Below are 13,313 nucleotides of genomic sequence, written 5' to 3' on the forward strand. Positions count from 1 at the left end.
AACAGTGGCCTAGGTGCCTACCAGAAGGAGGAGGGCAAGGGACACGGGAAACCCACTCCTGAGATTCCCACAGTCCAGGAGGAGGCTGAACTTGAGGGGGCACCCAGGAACCTGCAGGCAAAGAAATGGCCAAGCCGGGGGTACCAATTTCATGTTGTTGTACATGAAAGCCATGTGGAAGGAGTTTAGTGTTACCTGCAAGTTCACCATGCCTTACCACCCCAAAAGCAATAGGTTGGTTGAAAGGTTCAACTGTACCCTGAAGGGCATGATTATGGGTCTCTCAGCACCCCTGAGGTGTACGTGGGATGTGCTGTTACCATGCCTGATGTTTACCTACAGGGACGTGCTGCAGAAGGTTGTTGGCTTCAGCCCTTTTGAACTTCTGTATGTGCACCCTGTGAGAGGACCTCTCAGTTTGGTGAAGGAAGGCTGGGAGCAAGCTCCCAAGAAGCCTCCCAGGATGTGTTCATTTACATTATGGCCTTCAGGAACCAGACAGCCTGCTTCCGGAAACTCAACCAGGAGAATCTGGAAGCTCGCCAGGAGGACAGGAAACACAAGTGTGCCCAGTATACCACTCTAGTTGAGTTTCAGCCTGGCCAGAAGGTGTGGGTGATGGCTCCAGTACAGCGCCATGCTTTTCAAGACTGTTGGTCTGGGCCTTTTTAGGTGAAGGAGCATAACAGCAATGTCACCTACCTGTTGGACATTTAGACTCCTAGGAACCCTTTAAGGGTCCTGCAAGTGAACAGCCTCAAGCTGCTCTTTGAGAGGTCCGAGTTGACCATGCCCATGGTAACGGAAGATGGGGTGGAAGAGGAGAGTGAACCTCTCCCCGACCTCCTGTCTTTCGAAGAGCAGGATGGGCCAGGTGGAGAGTGTGAACCTCTTCCCTACTTTGTCTCTAGAGCAGCAGAGAGACTGTCACCAGTTACTGGGACAGTTTGCCTCCATGTCCAACTCACCCCTGAAGACTCCTAATTGTGTACTCATAACACTGACACTGGGGACAGCCACTCATGTTAAGCACAAGTATTACTGAGTGAGTAGGAGAGTGAGGAACAGCATTTAAGAGGAAGTCTCTATGATGCTGGAGTAAGGGGTAATTGAGCACTCCAGCAGTCCTTGGTCCAGCCCAGTGGTACTGGTCCTCAAGGCTACTCCACCTGGTGTCACAACAGAACTAAGGTTCGGTGTTGACTACTGGGGGCCTAATGCCATCACCAAGACTGATGCGCACCCCATCCCCGAGCTGATAAGCTCATCGACCAGTTGGGAGCTGCCAAGTTCCTCAGCACGTTAAAAATAATGTCTAATGTCTGGGTACTGGCAGATTGTCTTAACTGAGGGGGCCAAAGAGAAGTTGGCGTTCTCAATGCAAGGGCATTATCAGTTGTGTGTTATGCCCCTTGGGTTGAAGAACGTCCCAGCTACATTCCAGAGGCTGGTCAATCAGGTACTGGCTGGGTTGGAGAACTTCAGTGTCGCCTACCTGGACAACACTGAGGTCTTCAGCTCTAGCTGGGAGGATAAGTTGTACCACCTCTAGGAAGTGTTGAAGGCCTCACTATCAAGGCCAGCAAGTTCCAGATAGGGCAGGGGTTTGTGGTGTATTTGGGACAAAAATTAAGGAGCAACCAGAAGGTGCCCCTATAAGCCAAGATTGACAACATTCTGGTTTGGGCACCCCCCAAGATCCAGACAAAGGTGAGAGCTTTTTCAGGTCTCACCGGGTACTAGGAGATAAGTCAAGGGGTATGGCACCATTGTTGCCCTCTTGACAGAGCTGACTTCCAGGAAGCAGCCCCATCAGGTGAACTGGACAGACCGCTTTTGACACCCTGAAGGAGGCCATATGCAGAGTATCCATGCTTAAGGCTCCTGACTTCTCCAAAGAATTTGTGGTGCAGACAAAAGCATCAAAGTATGGGGTGGGAGCCATGCTTTCACAGCTAAATGAAGAGGGCCTAGATCAAACTGTAACCTTCATTAGTAGGAGGTTACTTTCCCGGGAAAAGAGGTGGAGCGCTAAAGAAAGGGAAGCTTTTACCTGTGGTCTGGGCATGGAATTTATGGTGGAACAGTGCCCTGTCACATAACACACCAATGCTGAAGGTCTGACCAGATTCTTCCACCTTAGTGATGAGAACTCCCATGAGGTTGGGTAGCTCTCCCAACCTTCAGCTGTGGGGCTGAGGGGGAGGGAGAGACACATGTTAGACCTGTCAGCTCTTGGCATGATTTACCCTGTCTTTTTGCTTCTGACCTCCTTTTTTTGATCCTGTGCTGAATTTCGTTATTGATGGCTCTAGGACTCTGGGCACTTTACCACTGATGACCAGCGCTAAAGTTTAAGTACTCTCTGTCTAAAATGTATTGGTGATTGGTTTATCCCTGATGGGCATATTTGATTTACCTGTAAGGCCCTAGTATAGTGCACCAGCTGTGCCCAGGGCCTGTAAACCAAATGCTACTAATGGGCGCTGCAGCACTGATTGTGCCACTGACATGAGTAGCCCTGTAAACATGTCTCAAGCCTGCCACTGCAGTGTCTTTGTTTTCAGTTTTGAAACTGCCATTTCAAACTGGCAAATGCACCCACTTGCCAGGCCCAAACCTTTGCTTTCACTACATGTAAGTCGCCCCCAAGGTAGGCCCAAGGCAGCCCCATGGGCAGGGTGCAGTGTATTTAAAAGTTAGGACATGTAGTGGTGTGTTTTACATATTCTGATAGTAAAATACTGCTAAATTAAATTTTCACTACTGCAAGGACTATCTCTGGGAAACAGCCTTTACTACTGAACCACGCATTCCTTAACCAGCAGGTCTTTACAACGACTTGTTTCCGTGAACACATTATTGGACTGGTGTTTCATTTTAAGTCCAACACCTTCCCTACTGTAGCACAGACAGGAGTTGGAATAGTAAATTTTACTTTTCCAAAGTCCTAGCGCCCCCTAAAGCAAGTTGTTGTAAAGATCTGTGTGGTTCAGGGCGGCGTGGTAAAGACACATTCGTTGTTTGAACCGCATTGTTAAAGCATGTGTTAAAAATGCCTGTGTGGTTCCTTTATACACCCCATCTCTCCCATAGGTTAACATGAGGATTGCCTTCGAATATCTTTTAAGTGTAATTTCCTATTGGGAGCAGATAGAGATTTGGTGTTTGGGGTCTCTCACAATTTTAAAATACATCTTCTGGTAAAGTTGGTTTTTAAATTGTAAGTTTGAAAATGCCACTTTTAGAAGTTGTAAACAAAAAAGGTTTGCCAGTGCTGACTGACCATTAATGCTAATTTATAAAGCCACATAAATGAATTAATGTGGTCTTAACTTTACTGAATAATTTGCAACACTGTTCAATAGAATATCTGAGTGTAACAGTCATATACAGAAAAAAATAACATACAAGGAACATAGGTCAGGAACTTTTAATCATAACCCACAGCACTTTCACCATAACAAAAATATCATGTTACCGTCAAAGGCAATAATTCAGCACCCAGTTCTATTATGTCCCCAGTTCTGAATATTGTCAACCATTAGGAGTGCATCTCATAATGCATGTGGTGCCCCTACTGAATGATTAATAGCCAAAGGGTACAGTCCATCTATAAGTCTCTTTTAGTATTAAAAAGGGATAACACCAAATAATTCCCGGTTTGCCTGAACTGTCTTTGAAGAGCACTCTCTGGTGTCCAGAACTGTTGATGCATTTTGAACCTCTCAACGATTAAGGGTTCTCATCAGGACTCAGAACTGCTGGACATTACAGTTCATTCTCCAGACTCTCCTGGAGCCATCACCCACACCTTCTCCTACTGTTGCACAGCAGTAAAACAATTATTAATTAAACAAGATTGTTTAGTCATATTGTAATAAGCTAATTGCACTGTAATTAAAATGATGACTGCTCCTCTTTTACTTCGCAGGCATCTCAATTAACCCAGCCAAAAAATAATAGTCCAATACACTACCTATTTTACAGTGACAAATACGCTGATTTCTGTAACAGGGGCATTTGTAACATCAAAATATGTTTTACTAATGTACGAATCCCACATAAACCTTTATCATCTCCTAAAATGGGATTGCACATTGAAACTAATTCACAATTGGGAACGGGTGTGTTGAAGGCCGCTCTTCCAAACTGTGAATCGGTATCATATGCATCAATGGTCGCGACTAGAATTCTCTACACAAACTTTAAACTTACCAACTTGCGGTGGTAATTCATTTGCAAAAGGGAAGGGGGCGTTACTTTTTGTGAATGTTGAGGAAAGGTTTTAGTGGGAGTAGGCAGTGGTCCAGGCTACCAAATTTCAACCCTCAAAGAAGTTTTTCAATAAAGAAACTTGTCATTTTTAAGCATCCTCATTTTCTTTAACAAAATGGGTGGCCTTCTTATTTAAAGTAATCACAAATATGCTTTCCCCAGTAGGCCACAATCCCATCCCTAATCCCTGTTATAGGCATCAATTAAAATGACTTGCAATTAGTGAGCTTGGTCATGAATATTAATGAGGTAGGTCAGTTTATAACTCACTTCGATTTGGAATTTTGGGAACCATCCTACTGGTAAATATGTCAGTTCCCCAAATTCCACAATGGTTAGAATAATACCCGTCACAAATTGCAAGCAGTTTTTGCAGCCAGTGTTATCAGCACATGCATCCTGATTCTTTTTGTCTAAACATTTTTGTGTCCATCCCTTTATGTAAGCAAGAGTTCAAAGTTTAGGATCTGCTAGGTTCAGCTTCATCAAATATAAAACAGGATAGAAACATTAAAAAATATATTAATATAGTTTATAACACTTTTAAAAACTGGTCTTAGCTTACTTGATATCGCTTGAAATAACTTTCATGTTCTGTAGTGATGAACAGTTCTTCCAATGTAGCCGCTTCTAAAGTCAACCACTTGATCGTCTTCTTCAGGTCTTCCTAATACCAAAGAACATCAGCCATTAGTTTTGAATGTTTTGAGGCGCAGCTAAATGCACCTTTTTATTCCCAAATCATGTGTTGCTCATTCATGTTTGTCGTCATCAGAGGCTACCAGAAAGACCGATGGGGATGGTGCACCAACCTGCTTTGTTCCACTGTAAGCCGTGGCCAAACAAGCTGCACAAAATCTGAGCATTTGCCTGCTAATAGGACACATTCTCAATTACATTTATTAGAAAATTCAAGCAATTGAAAGCCCATATTGCTTACAATACAATTTAACACTCAGTCAAAAAGTTCATATGCCAGAACCATGTTTAAAGAATTTCATACTTAATGCTTCAAAGATTGGAACTCCATTGCTAATGACATAGGCTATAGTTTGGCCATTGCAAATTATAATTGTGTATGCCAGCCCCCCACATTACACAGGTATAGATAGGTGTTCCATGGTGATCAGGGCCATGGACTAGCATCAACACAGGTTCTGTGTTGTAGGCAGGATTCTTTGAGCAGGAAGGGGTACCACAAAAATAACCCTCAGAGGCACTTTCCTCTTCGTACATATGGCCCTAAGGCCCTCATTCTGACCCTGGCGGTCGGCGGAGAGACGGCGGTCGGACCGCGAACAGACCGGCGGTATTAAAAATGGCATTCTGACCGCGGCGGTCCCCGCCGCGACCGACCGCTACTTCTCCGCTCCGACCGCCGCGGCGGTCATGACCGCGGGGCTGGAGTTTGCGCACTCCGGCCCCGCGGTCGTCCCAAGACCGCCAAGGGTATTATGACCCTGCCTACCGCCGCGGTTTCTTGCGGGCGGGAACCGCCGTGCGAACCATGGCGGTAAGCACTATCGGGGCCAGGGAATTCCTTCCCTGGCACTGATAGGGGTCTCCCCCACCCCCCACTACCCACCCGAGTCCTCCCCCCACACCCTCCACCCCCCTGCCACCCCCCAGAGGTGGTACGAACCCCCTCCCCACCCCCACCCCGACATGTACATACATGTACCCCGACATGCACACACCCCCAACATGCACATATACACACCCCCTACACACACATACACAACGGGGACACATACCCGCACACATACATGCCGACATGCGCACCTGCCGAACAGCACACATTACCCATAGACACAACAGCACCCCTCTACACACTCACACGCACACCCCCATGCACGCACACATCACACAACACCCCCCCACCCCCTCCCCTCACGGACGATCAACTTACCTTGTGCGTTGGTCCTCCGGGAGGCGACGGGAGCCATAGGGACGTGACCGCCAACAGAAGACCGCCAACAGAAGACCGCCACACAGAAATGTGGGTCGTAATTCTGGGGGCGGTGTTCTGCTGGCGTGGCGGTGGAGGTTGACCAGTCTCCACTTTCCCGCCGACCGCCAGTGTGGCTGCTGGCGGTATTCCGGCGGAACGCTCCCAGCGGTCGGAATACGCGCAGCGGCACACCGCCGCGGTCGGCGGTCTTCACCGCGGCGGTAACTCGGCGGTCTTGCGAAAAGACCGCCAAGGTCAGAATGAGGGCCTAAGTGTCCTGCATAGCACCACGCAAAACCTCGATAAATATGGGCCTATACGTCTCTGACGTAAAAACAAAAATGTTTCTCTTTATGTTTTTAATGTAATTGCTTAATGCAGCTAACATATTTTTTTCAACGTGAGTGTTTTTATTTTTAAAAAAGGTGTATTTCACAGGTCAAGTCTTAAAATCTTAATCAGCTGTAACAATAGAGACTAACAAAACGTTGGAAAATAGAAGCTATAGCTCTTGATCTCCTGATACATTTTGTGGAAAACCGTCATCACTTTTTTCTTAGAGACCATAAAACATAGAAAGTATTTATTGGCGGATAAATGCAACTATAACTTTTATTTCCAAAGCTTACTTTATGAGTTCATACTGTCGCAGCTTCTTGCGAATTATTTTACTTTATTTATCCTAGCCTCATTTTATATTTGAAAGTAATAAATGCAACTAACAAAGAAATACCTGCAAGTCTCTTTCAGGTGAAGATGTATCTTTGGAATACTGCAGGAACTGTGCCACATACGTCATGATCGATTTTTCATCTGGGTTTTCCACATTCACATCTGTATAAGGAATCACACCAAGAGAGTCAAAGAGATTATGAGTGACAGCCGGGGTAGGAACATGGCGCTTTAAGTGGTAGCATCACTCATTCCCAGTGCAACATTATTATTTTCACAAGGGAGTGAAAACACTCATTGATGTTAGATAATCCTAAATGGATAATTGAAAAAGTTATGCCACAAAATCTTTTCTGTATGTTTACATGTATTTCTTATTTTCTTGACTTTCCATCAGCAGTTTATTAGAGATTATTAGAGAAGTACTGGACAGGAGGTGCCCAACTGCATTATAGTAATACTATTCACAAAAGTAATTAAAGAAAACATGCTGTGAATCACCTTGACAGCCAGCTCTGGGGGCTTCGTCATCCCACTTAACACACATACAAAGAACTTGGACCTAGATGTGCATCACAAATTGTGAACCCTGCATTACAGAGGCTTCAACCACTTACAATACACTTCTGCCCTGGCAAACGGTCAGGCATCTTAGCCAGGACTCCTCTGCATGGATGTGCGTCTGCACAACCGAGCCCCTGTGTACGTGGGAGTCCAGTGGGTTGCCTCAAGAGGGACATAATGCCTCTCCAAGAGACTGATGGATCACTCCATGATGTCCTCGGTGAGACATGCACTCTCTGATGGTGTGCAGTATGGTGAGGATCATGGTCAGTTGAGACAGTGTGTGCCTGCATTCCCTAAATGGATGGTTGGTATGACTTTAGGAAGTGAGGTTTGACTGCTTTAAACAAAATACCATTTTTAGTGTCTTTCTCCGATTTCCAGACTTTCTTTATGCAGGTCTTCAATATTTACTATGATCTGTTGGCAGTGGAGGTGGTCTATTACTTTCTTCTGTTTACTCTAACTTAGAAGAAATCTAAGGATGGACTGCAAGTGATTGTGGTGGATATCAATGTGTCTTATATTACTGTAAAGTCACAACACAGATCAGGTGACTCCAAGAACAAGTTATTTTCAACTAATGTTGAAAACATGAACACCTCTTTTGTATTCTGAAGGTTGGATCTCTGCAAACCCTGTCATAATCTTCAAGTGCTTTATTTGATGAAAGCAAGATGCATAATGCCCTTTTCTATACAAAGGGAGATGAGGACTAAACCTGAGCTAAAAGGCACACAATTGCTTCTTCGTGAGTTTTGTTGTAAAGGACAAAGTAAGGGTCATAGCACCATTGGAAAAGATTTTTAGGCAAATACAGAATTGCAAAAATAGGCAGAGAAGTATGCTTCAATTTCAACAAGTTAAGATGATATTCTTTTAACAGCTGTCCTCAAAGCAAAGCACCCTACTAATTTCACCATTGGAAAAAAACATACCCTTGAAAGATGAATACTGTCCTCCTCTGGATACTCAAGCCTATTCAACCAACCAGGACCTGCCTTAACAGGGACCATCTGAAGATCACTTTGACTTCATATGGTCACAGTTTTCAAGGAGGACAGTTTGTAACAGATGTAGTTTGGACCACTAACCGGTAAGAATTTTGTGGAATCACCAGCTTCTGGATCATTTACCTCACAGAAATGTGAGGAAAATGCTTGATTTTAGCCAAAGTTTAAGGTCTGCATAGAATTGTGGGTAAGAAAACATAATTAATAGGACCTATGCAAGTTACAACACCACTGACTCCCGTGGGTGCTTAGGATTTAGAAATGTCTGCATTTGGTAGGTTTCCCTGTGTGGTGACCGAGCCCGGGCCCAAATTACACAGATACCCACATCACCATTATAGCGCTGCACTTCACAGTGATTGAAAAATAAAATTGTTTCAGGACGTGAGTAAAGCGCTTCCCTCAATGAGAAAAACATATTGGTTAGAGTGCCAGAATGATTTTCTCTGGGACTATGGAGGAAATGATCTTCACATCCTGCATTTTCCAGAGGCAAAGCGGAGGACATGAACATCACGTTCTCCACCTTCTAGTGTTTAAGAATAGCCCACTCAACCGATGGCAAGTTGTAAAATGCCAACAACTAAGGGCTGAAGGAGGATGACCAAAAGCCACCTCTCTCTGTACAGTATGACAGATGCATGTTTGATTGTATTGGAACATGAGAACGACAGCAACTACCTAAAATACGTTCGACAAGATATGCACAAGGGATGCTTTAGGATTGAGCCAGATGGAATAGCCATAAATGACAGATTCTCTGGTTTGAATTTTTAAACAATTTTATAAAGACATTTTGGTTTTCTTCTTTTTGAAAGGTTGGAAATGTGGAGGACCAGAAGTAAAAGTTGTGGTTATTATTCTCCTGAATAATCATCATTTGGCATGAATGAATAGAGCAAGACTGAAAATTATGTTAAAGAAAGCAGAAAAACTTAAATACATTTTATAGTTTTTATTTTTTTCATTTTTTATTGATTTTTTTAAATGCACAAAGGACCAGGTTATGACAATCAATATCAATCAAATTCATTCAGACCAAACCCACAGCAAGACAATAACCAGTTCACATCTGGACTGGACGCATCTCATAAGCTCGAGAGGGTCAGGTAAGACCATGGAATTCAAAACTTTCAAAAGAAAAATCACAAACGATATCAGCGGATGCAACACAGAATGGTGACCTGTGCATGAAGAAGTTGAACTGTGGCAAATATGGCCAGTGGCAGGCGGCTGGATGAGAAACATACCCTGGCAGGTCGGACAGGGAGCATGGACATAAGGTACTCGGGGGACAAAGGTGGTCCACGGGGCCCCATGGTAAGACTGAGGGGTGTGGAGATTCCACGCAATCAGGGAAGGGAGAAATAGGGCTCCAGCACAGGGCTACATTGGATGGCTCTCAAAGCCCTCTAGAATGGCTGTAGTTGAATCTTCCCATAGCTAAGTGAGGGCATGTATGTGCAGGCACACAAGATAAACCCTTGCAACATGGGCCTTTTGGTGTGGAGCAAGGGAGGAACGAGGGAAGGGAACCTAGGGGAAGAGCTCAGGAGGAGGAGGACAAGTCGTGAGGATCTGACAACTTCAGCATAAACCTGTCCCACTCAGAGGCTATTGGGTGGTAGCGAAGGCCCCTCACTTGTTCACTGAATGGCCACAGCCTCAGCACCTGTCCATTGGACCAAGGCTCACCGCAGTTTCATGCTGGGTGGGAGTACTGGGTTATTGCACTGCATGGCAATGGTGTGTTTCACTACTAGCAGAGCTAGGTGCAAGAAGTGGGAAGCAATTCTACGTTTTTAGAGAATTTGTAGATCCAAAGCCCCCATTTTCCAGATGTTTATGCCATGAATGTTCATGACAGCAGAGAGTTTGTGTGCAACCTCGGCCCAGTATAGACTCAACTGAGGATAATCCCACAGAAAATGTTTAAAGTCTGGTGCTGTGGTATTAGTTTGAGCAGAATCAACGAAAGTGACCCTATGAATGTGCTTACATAAGTGGTGTATTTGCAATATCTGATTGAAAGGTGCAAACCCAGCCCTTAAGTATCAATGGCAAAACGTTTTATTGATAACGAAGAGAGATATCACATAGAGGAATAATTGTGTTGTCACATTTTTAAGGGCAAATAAACAATTGCGATTTTCAAATAAAGAGGTCTGAGTCATTCTTTGTGTCGAAATGTTTTTTTTTATCTTTCTCACTTAGTTTTAGTACCAAAGTATGCGTTAGTTGCGCAGGTTCTACTCTTCTTTCACATGCCACACTTTGCTTAAGGTTATTAGTGCCTTAGTTTATGTCTTTTTAAAATGCTTTCTCCTTTTTTTATATCTGATTGACCCCTTTGTACCCTACAATTGTCGACCCGGCAATGTTCAGTTTGTCCTTTTGCTGCAGGTAGAGTAAGTGGTATTTTTTAAATATTCAATGCAACATCCTCTAACAACATCTGAGGGATTTTCACGCCAACATCATCCTCTTGGTTTCTTATTGTTCTCCTCCACCACGCCTATAGCTCTGGTATGTGAACTTTTATACCCATATCTCTTCTCTATTCTTACATTTTCATGAAATTTCAAATGTTTGAGCAATTCTTCACCATATGTATGATAAAGACAATTTCGAAAGGATTAATCAAACTGATCACATTTAGGCCATGATTTAAGAAATAGGTTGTTGCAAAAGTTCTAAACTCTTGTTCGCACAAAATGTATGTCTCTTAAAAATAATCCTTTAAAACCTAAATTATGTTTTGATGAAATCACAATTTTCTGCAACAGTAAAGGTTTAGATAAGCACATGCCTTACCCTCAGGTTCAAGAAGTCTAGGTATTTTCAGTTCAGTCTCTGCAATCCTGAAGGCTTCCTGGAGATTTTCTTGGTTAGACCTGGATTTAATTATATCCAGATCTATCAGATCTGGTCTGAGTGCATGGATGATCGCTAGGAAGGCACGTCCACTCTTCCAGCTCGATGTAAAATCTGACACACTGATAGAGCTGTCCCTGCACAATGATATTCAAAGGAGATGCTGCGATCACATAGGCTTTCCAACTTTCAATTATTTTCAGAATAATGTTCATGTTAGGATTGTAATCCAGCAATACCACATGAGTGTTCAAGGTACTATGCATCATGGCACTTTAAAGGAAACGTAGACAACCAGGTTACATACAACACTGTGCATTATAATTAACCATTTAGAGTCATTAACTTTATGGATATGATCTAAAAGATAAAAATATGGGAAGGCACCAGCTGTGGTTAGCTGTGCACCCAGATCTCCAATATGCACTGATGATGATTTCAAATATGACCTCACAAATGGCAATGTAATATCATAAGTACATGCAATATGACATGACCAATAACATTATACATAAAATCAGTAATGTCTCATTATATATGAAAAGGTCTGGAGATATAAAGCTTCCTTCCCAGAGTTACTAAACGTCCTGCTTCCAGTTTTGTACAGACATCAAAGGCTACTACGCCACTGAGATAAGCGACCCTCAATGATACAATATAAGGATGACCTATGACTTTAAAGAAGAACAGGGCTGAAAGCAGAGTACCTTTGTAAGATCATGGAACTTTGAGATGCCTTTCAATATCCTTTTAACGTATGACAGAGGATATTTGTTTCCTCATAATACATGGGCATGCCATTACCAATCCAGGTAAATGCCTACATCCCTGGTCTTTTGCTCCTTCATTTGAATGACTATAACTGCAAATATGTAAAATAAATGTTGGGAGAAATTAAATATCCCACGAACAAATAGTAATTTGTTTCAAAATCAGATGATACGAAGTTAAATTTAAGTCACTTTCAAAAATATCTACAGTTCATATTATGAGGTAACATGGATAGGATTCTGATTTGATATGTAAAAAACTAGTCCAAAAATAGCTCCCTTCTACTAATGACTATTAATTTTAGAAACCATATCAGAAGAGCTGATTTTCTTTCCCGTTTTCACAATTTCAAATTGCAGTTATAGTTCTGCTCCTTTGCCTGCCCTTCACACTATCTTCTGGCTGGTAGTAGACAGTATGGCAGCCCTAGTAATGTATTACTAATGAGCAGCTACACCATTTTCTCATTATGGGTGACTAGTGAAAGCACACCTGTAATGTAATAAGATAATTAAAGATAGGATTTTATATAGGAAAGTCAGGATTCCATGTATTAAATGGTGGTTAATACATGTGTTCATAGTTATCATATGCATAACAAGCATTTGCAATGCAGTGGGTCTCGCACTTGTTCCAGTTAGAGCTATTAGCGTTGTAAAGTCCTAACTGGACTTTTCTTGCCACATAAATTGAAAATGAAAAGTAAAACAGTTGACATAAGCAAGGGGGGAGGGTGTCCAACTGCCAAAGTTGCAATTTGGAGGTCAGATCGTCAAAGCCACTGCAGTTCGACCACCACCACGAGTTTCTCATAACCGTCAAACTGACAATGAGGCCCTAGGACTATTTATGTTTAATCATTTGAGTTATAGGGATGTAAATTGTAACACGTTGCTCTGGGAGTTTGTCCGTCTCTTTAATAATACGGATAACACTGGACTTTCTAAAATTCCGAAAACACATTCTTCAATTAACCCATTTTGTTCCACTGTGGTAGCTCCTGTGACTGTAACTACAGAACTTCAGCTTTTGTCCCTGATCCTTCTGCACTTAGCATATTCTCTCACATCACAAACACCTTCACGATTGCCATCCTCAACTTCTTTAAAACTCTTTTGGACCCCAGCCCGGACAGAACTCTTATGAGTTCTCACAGATACCAGCAACTGTCACTTTTTCAAGAAATAGCC

The 13,313-nt window shown here is 43.0% G+C and overlaps 1 protein-coding gene across 9 annotated transcripts in view; it reads right to left on the reverse strand.

The window, feature by feature from the left end:
* SYNE2 (spectrin repeat containing nuclear envelope protein 2) overlaps window positions 1-13,313 on the reverse strand; it is a 1,823,309-nt gene that overhangs the window by 1,660,315 nt on the left and 149,681 nt on the right. For all 9 annotated transcript variants that reach the window (XM_069207355.1, XM_069207357.1, XM_069207362.1 and 6 more), the window contains exons 8-10: window positions 11,293-11,489; window positions 6,963-7,063; window positions 4,844-4,945 (exon numbers count right to left, since the gene is read on the reverse strand). In XM_069207355.1, coding sequence (XP_069063456.1) covers window positions 4,844-4,945; window positions 6,963-7,063; window positions 11,293-11,489 — 400 coding nt within the window. The remainder of the gene's footprint in view (window positions 1-4,843; window positions 4,946-6,962; window positions 7,064-11,292; window positions 11,490-13,313) is intronic.

This window comes from Pleurodeles waltl, chromosome 9, assembly GCF_031143425.1.
Source record: "Pleurodeles waltl isolate 20211129_DDA chromosome 9, aPleWal1.hap1.20221129, whole genome shotgun sequence".
Classification (NCBI taxonomy): Eukaryota; Metazoa; Chordata; class Amphibia; order Caudata; family Salamandridae; genus Pleurodeles; species Pleurodeles waltl.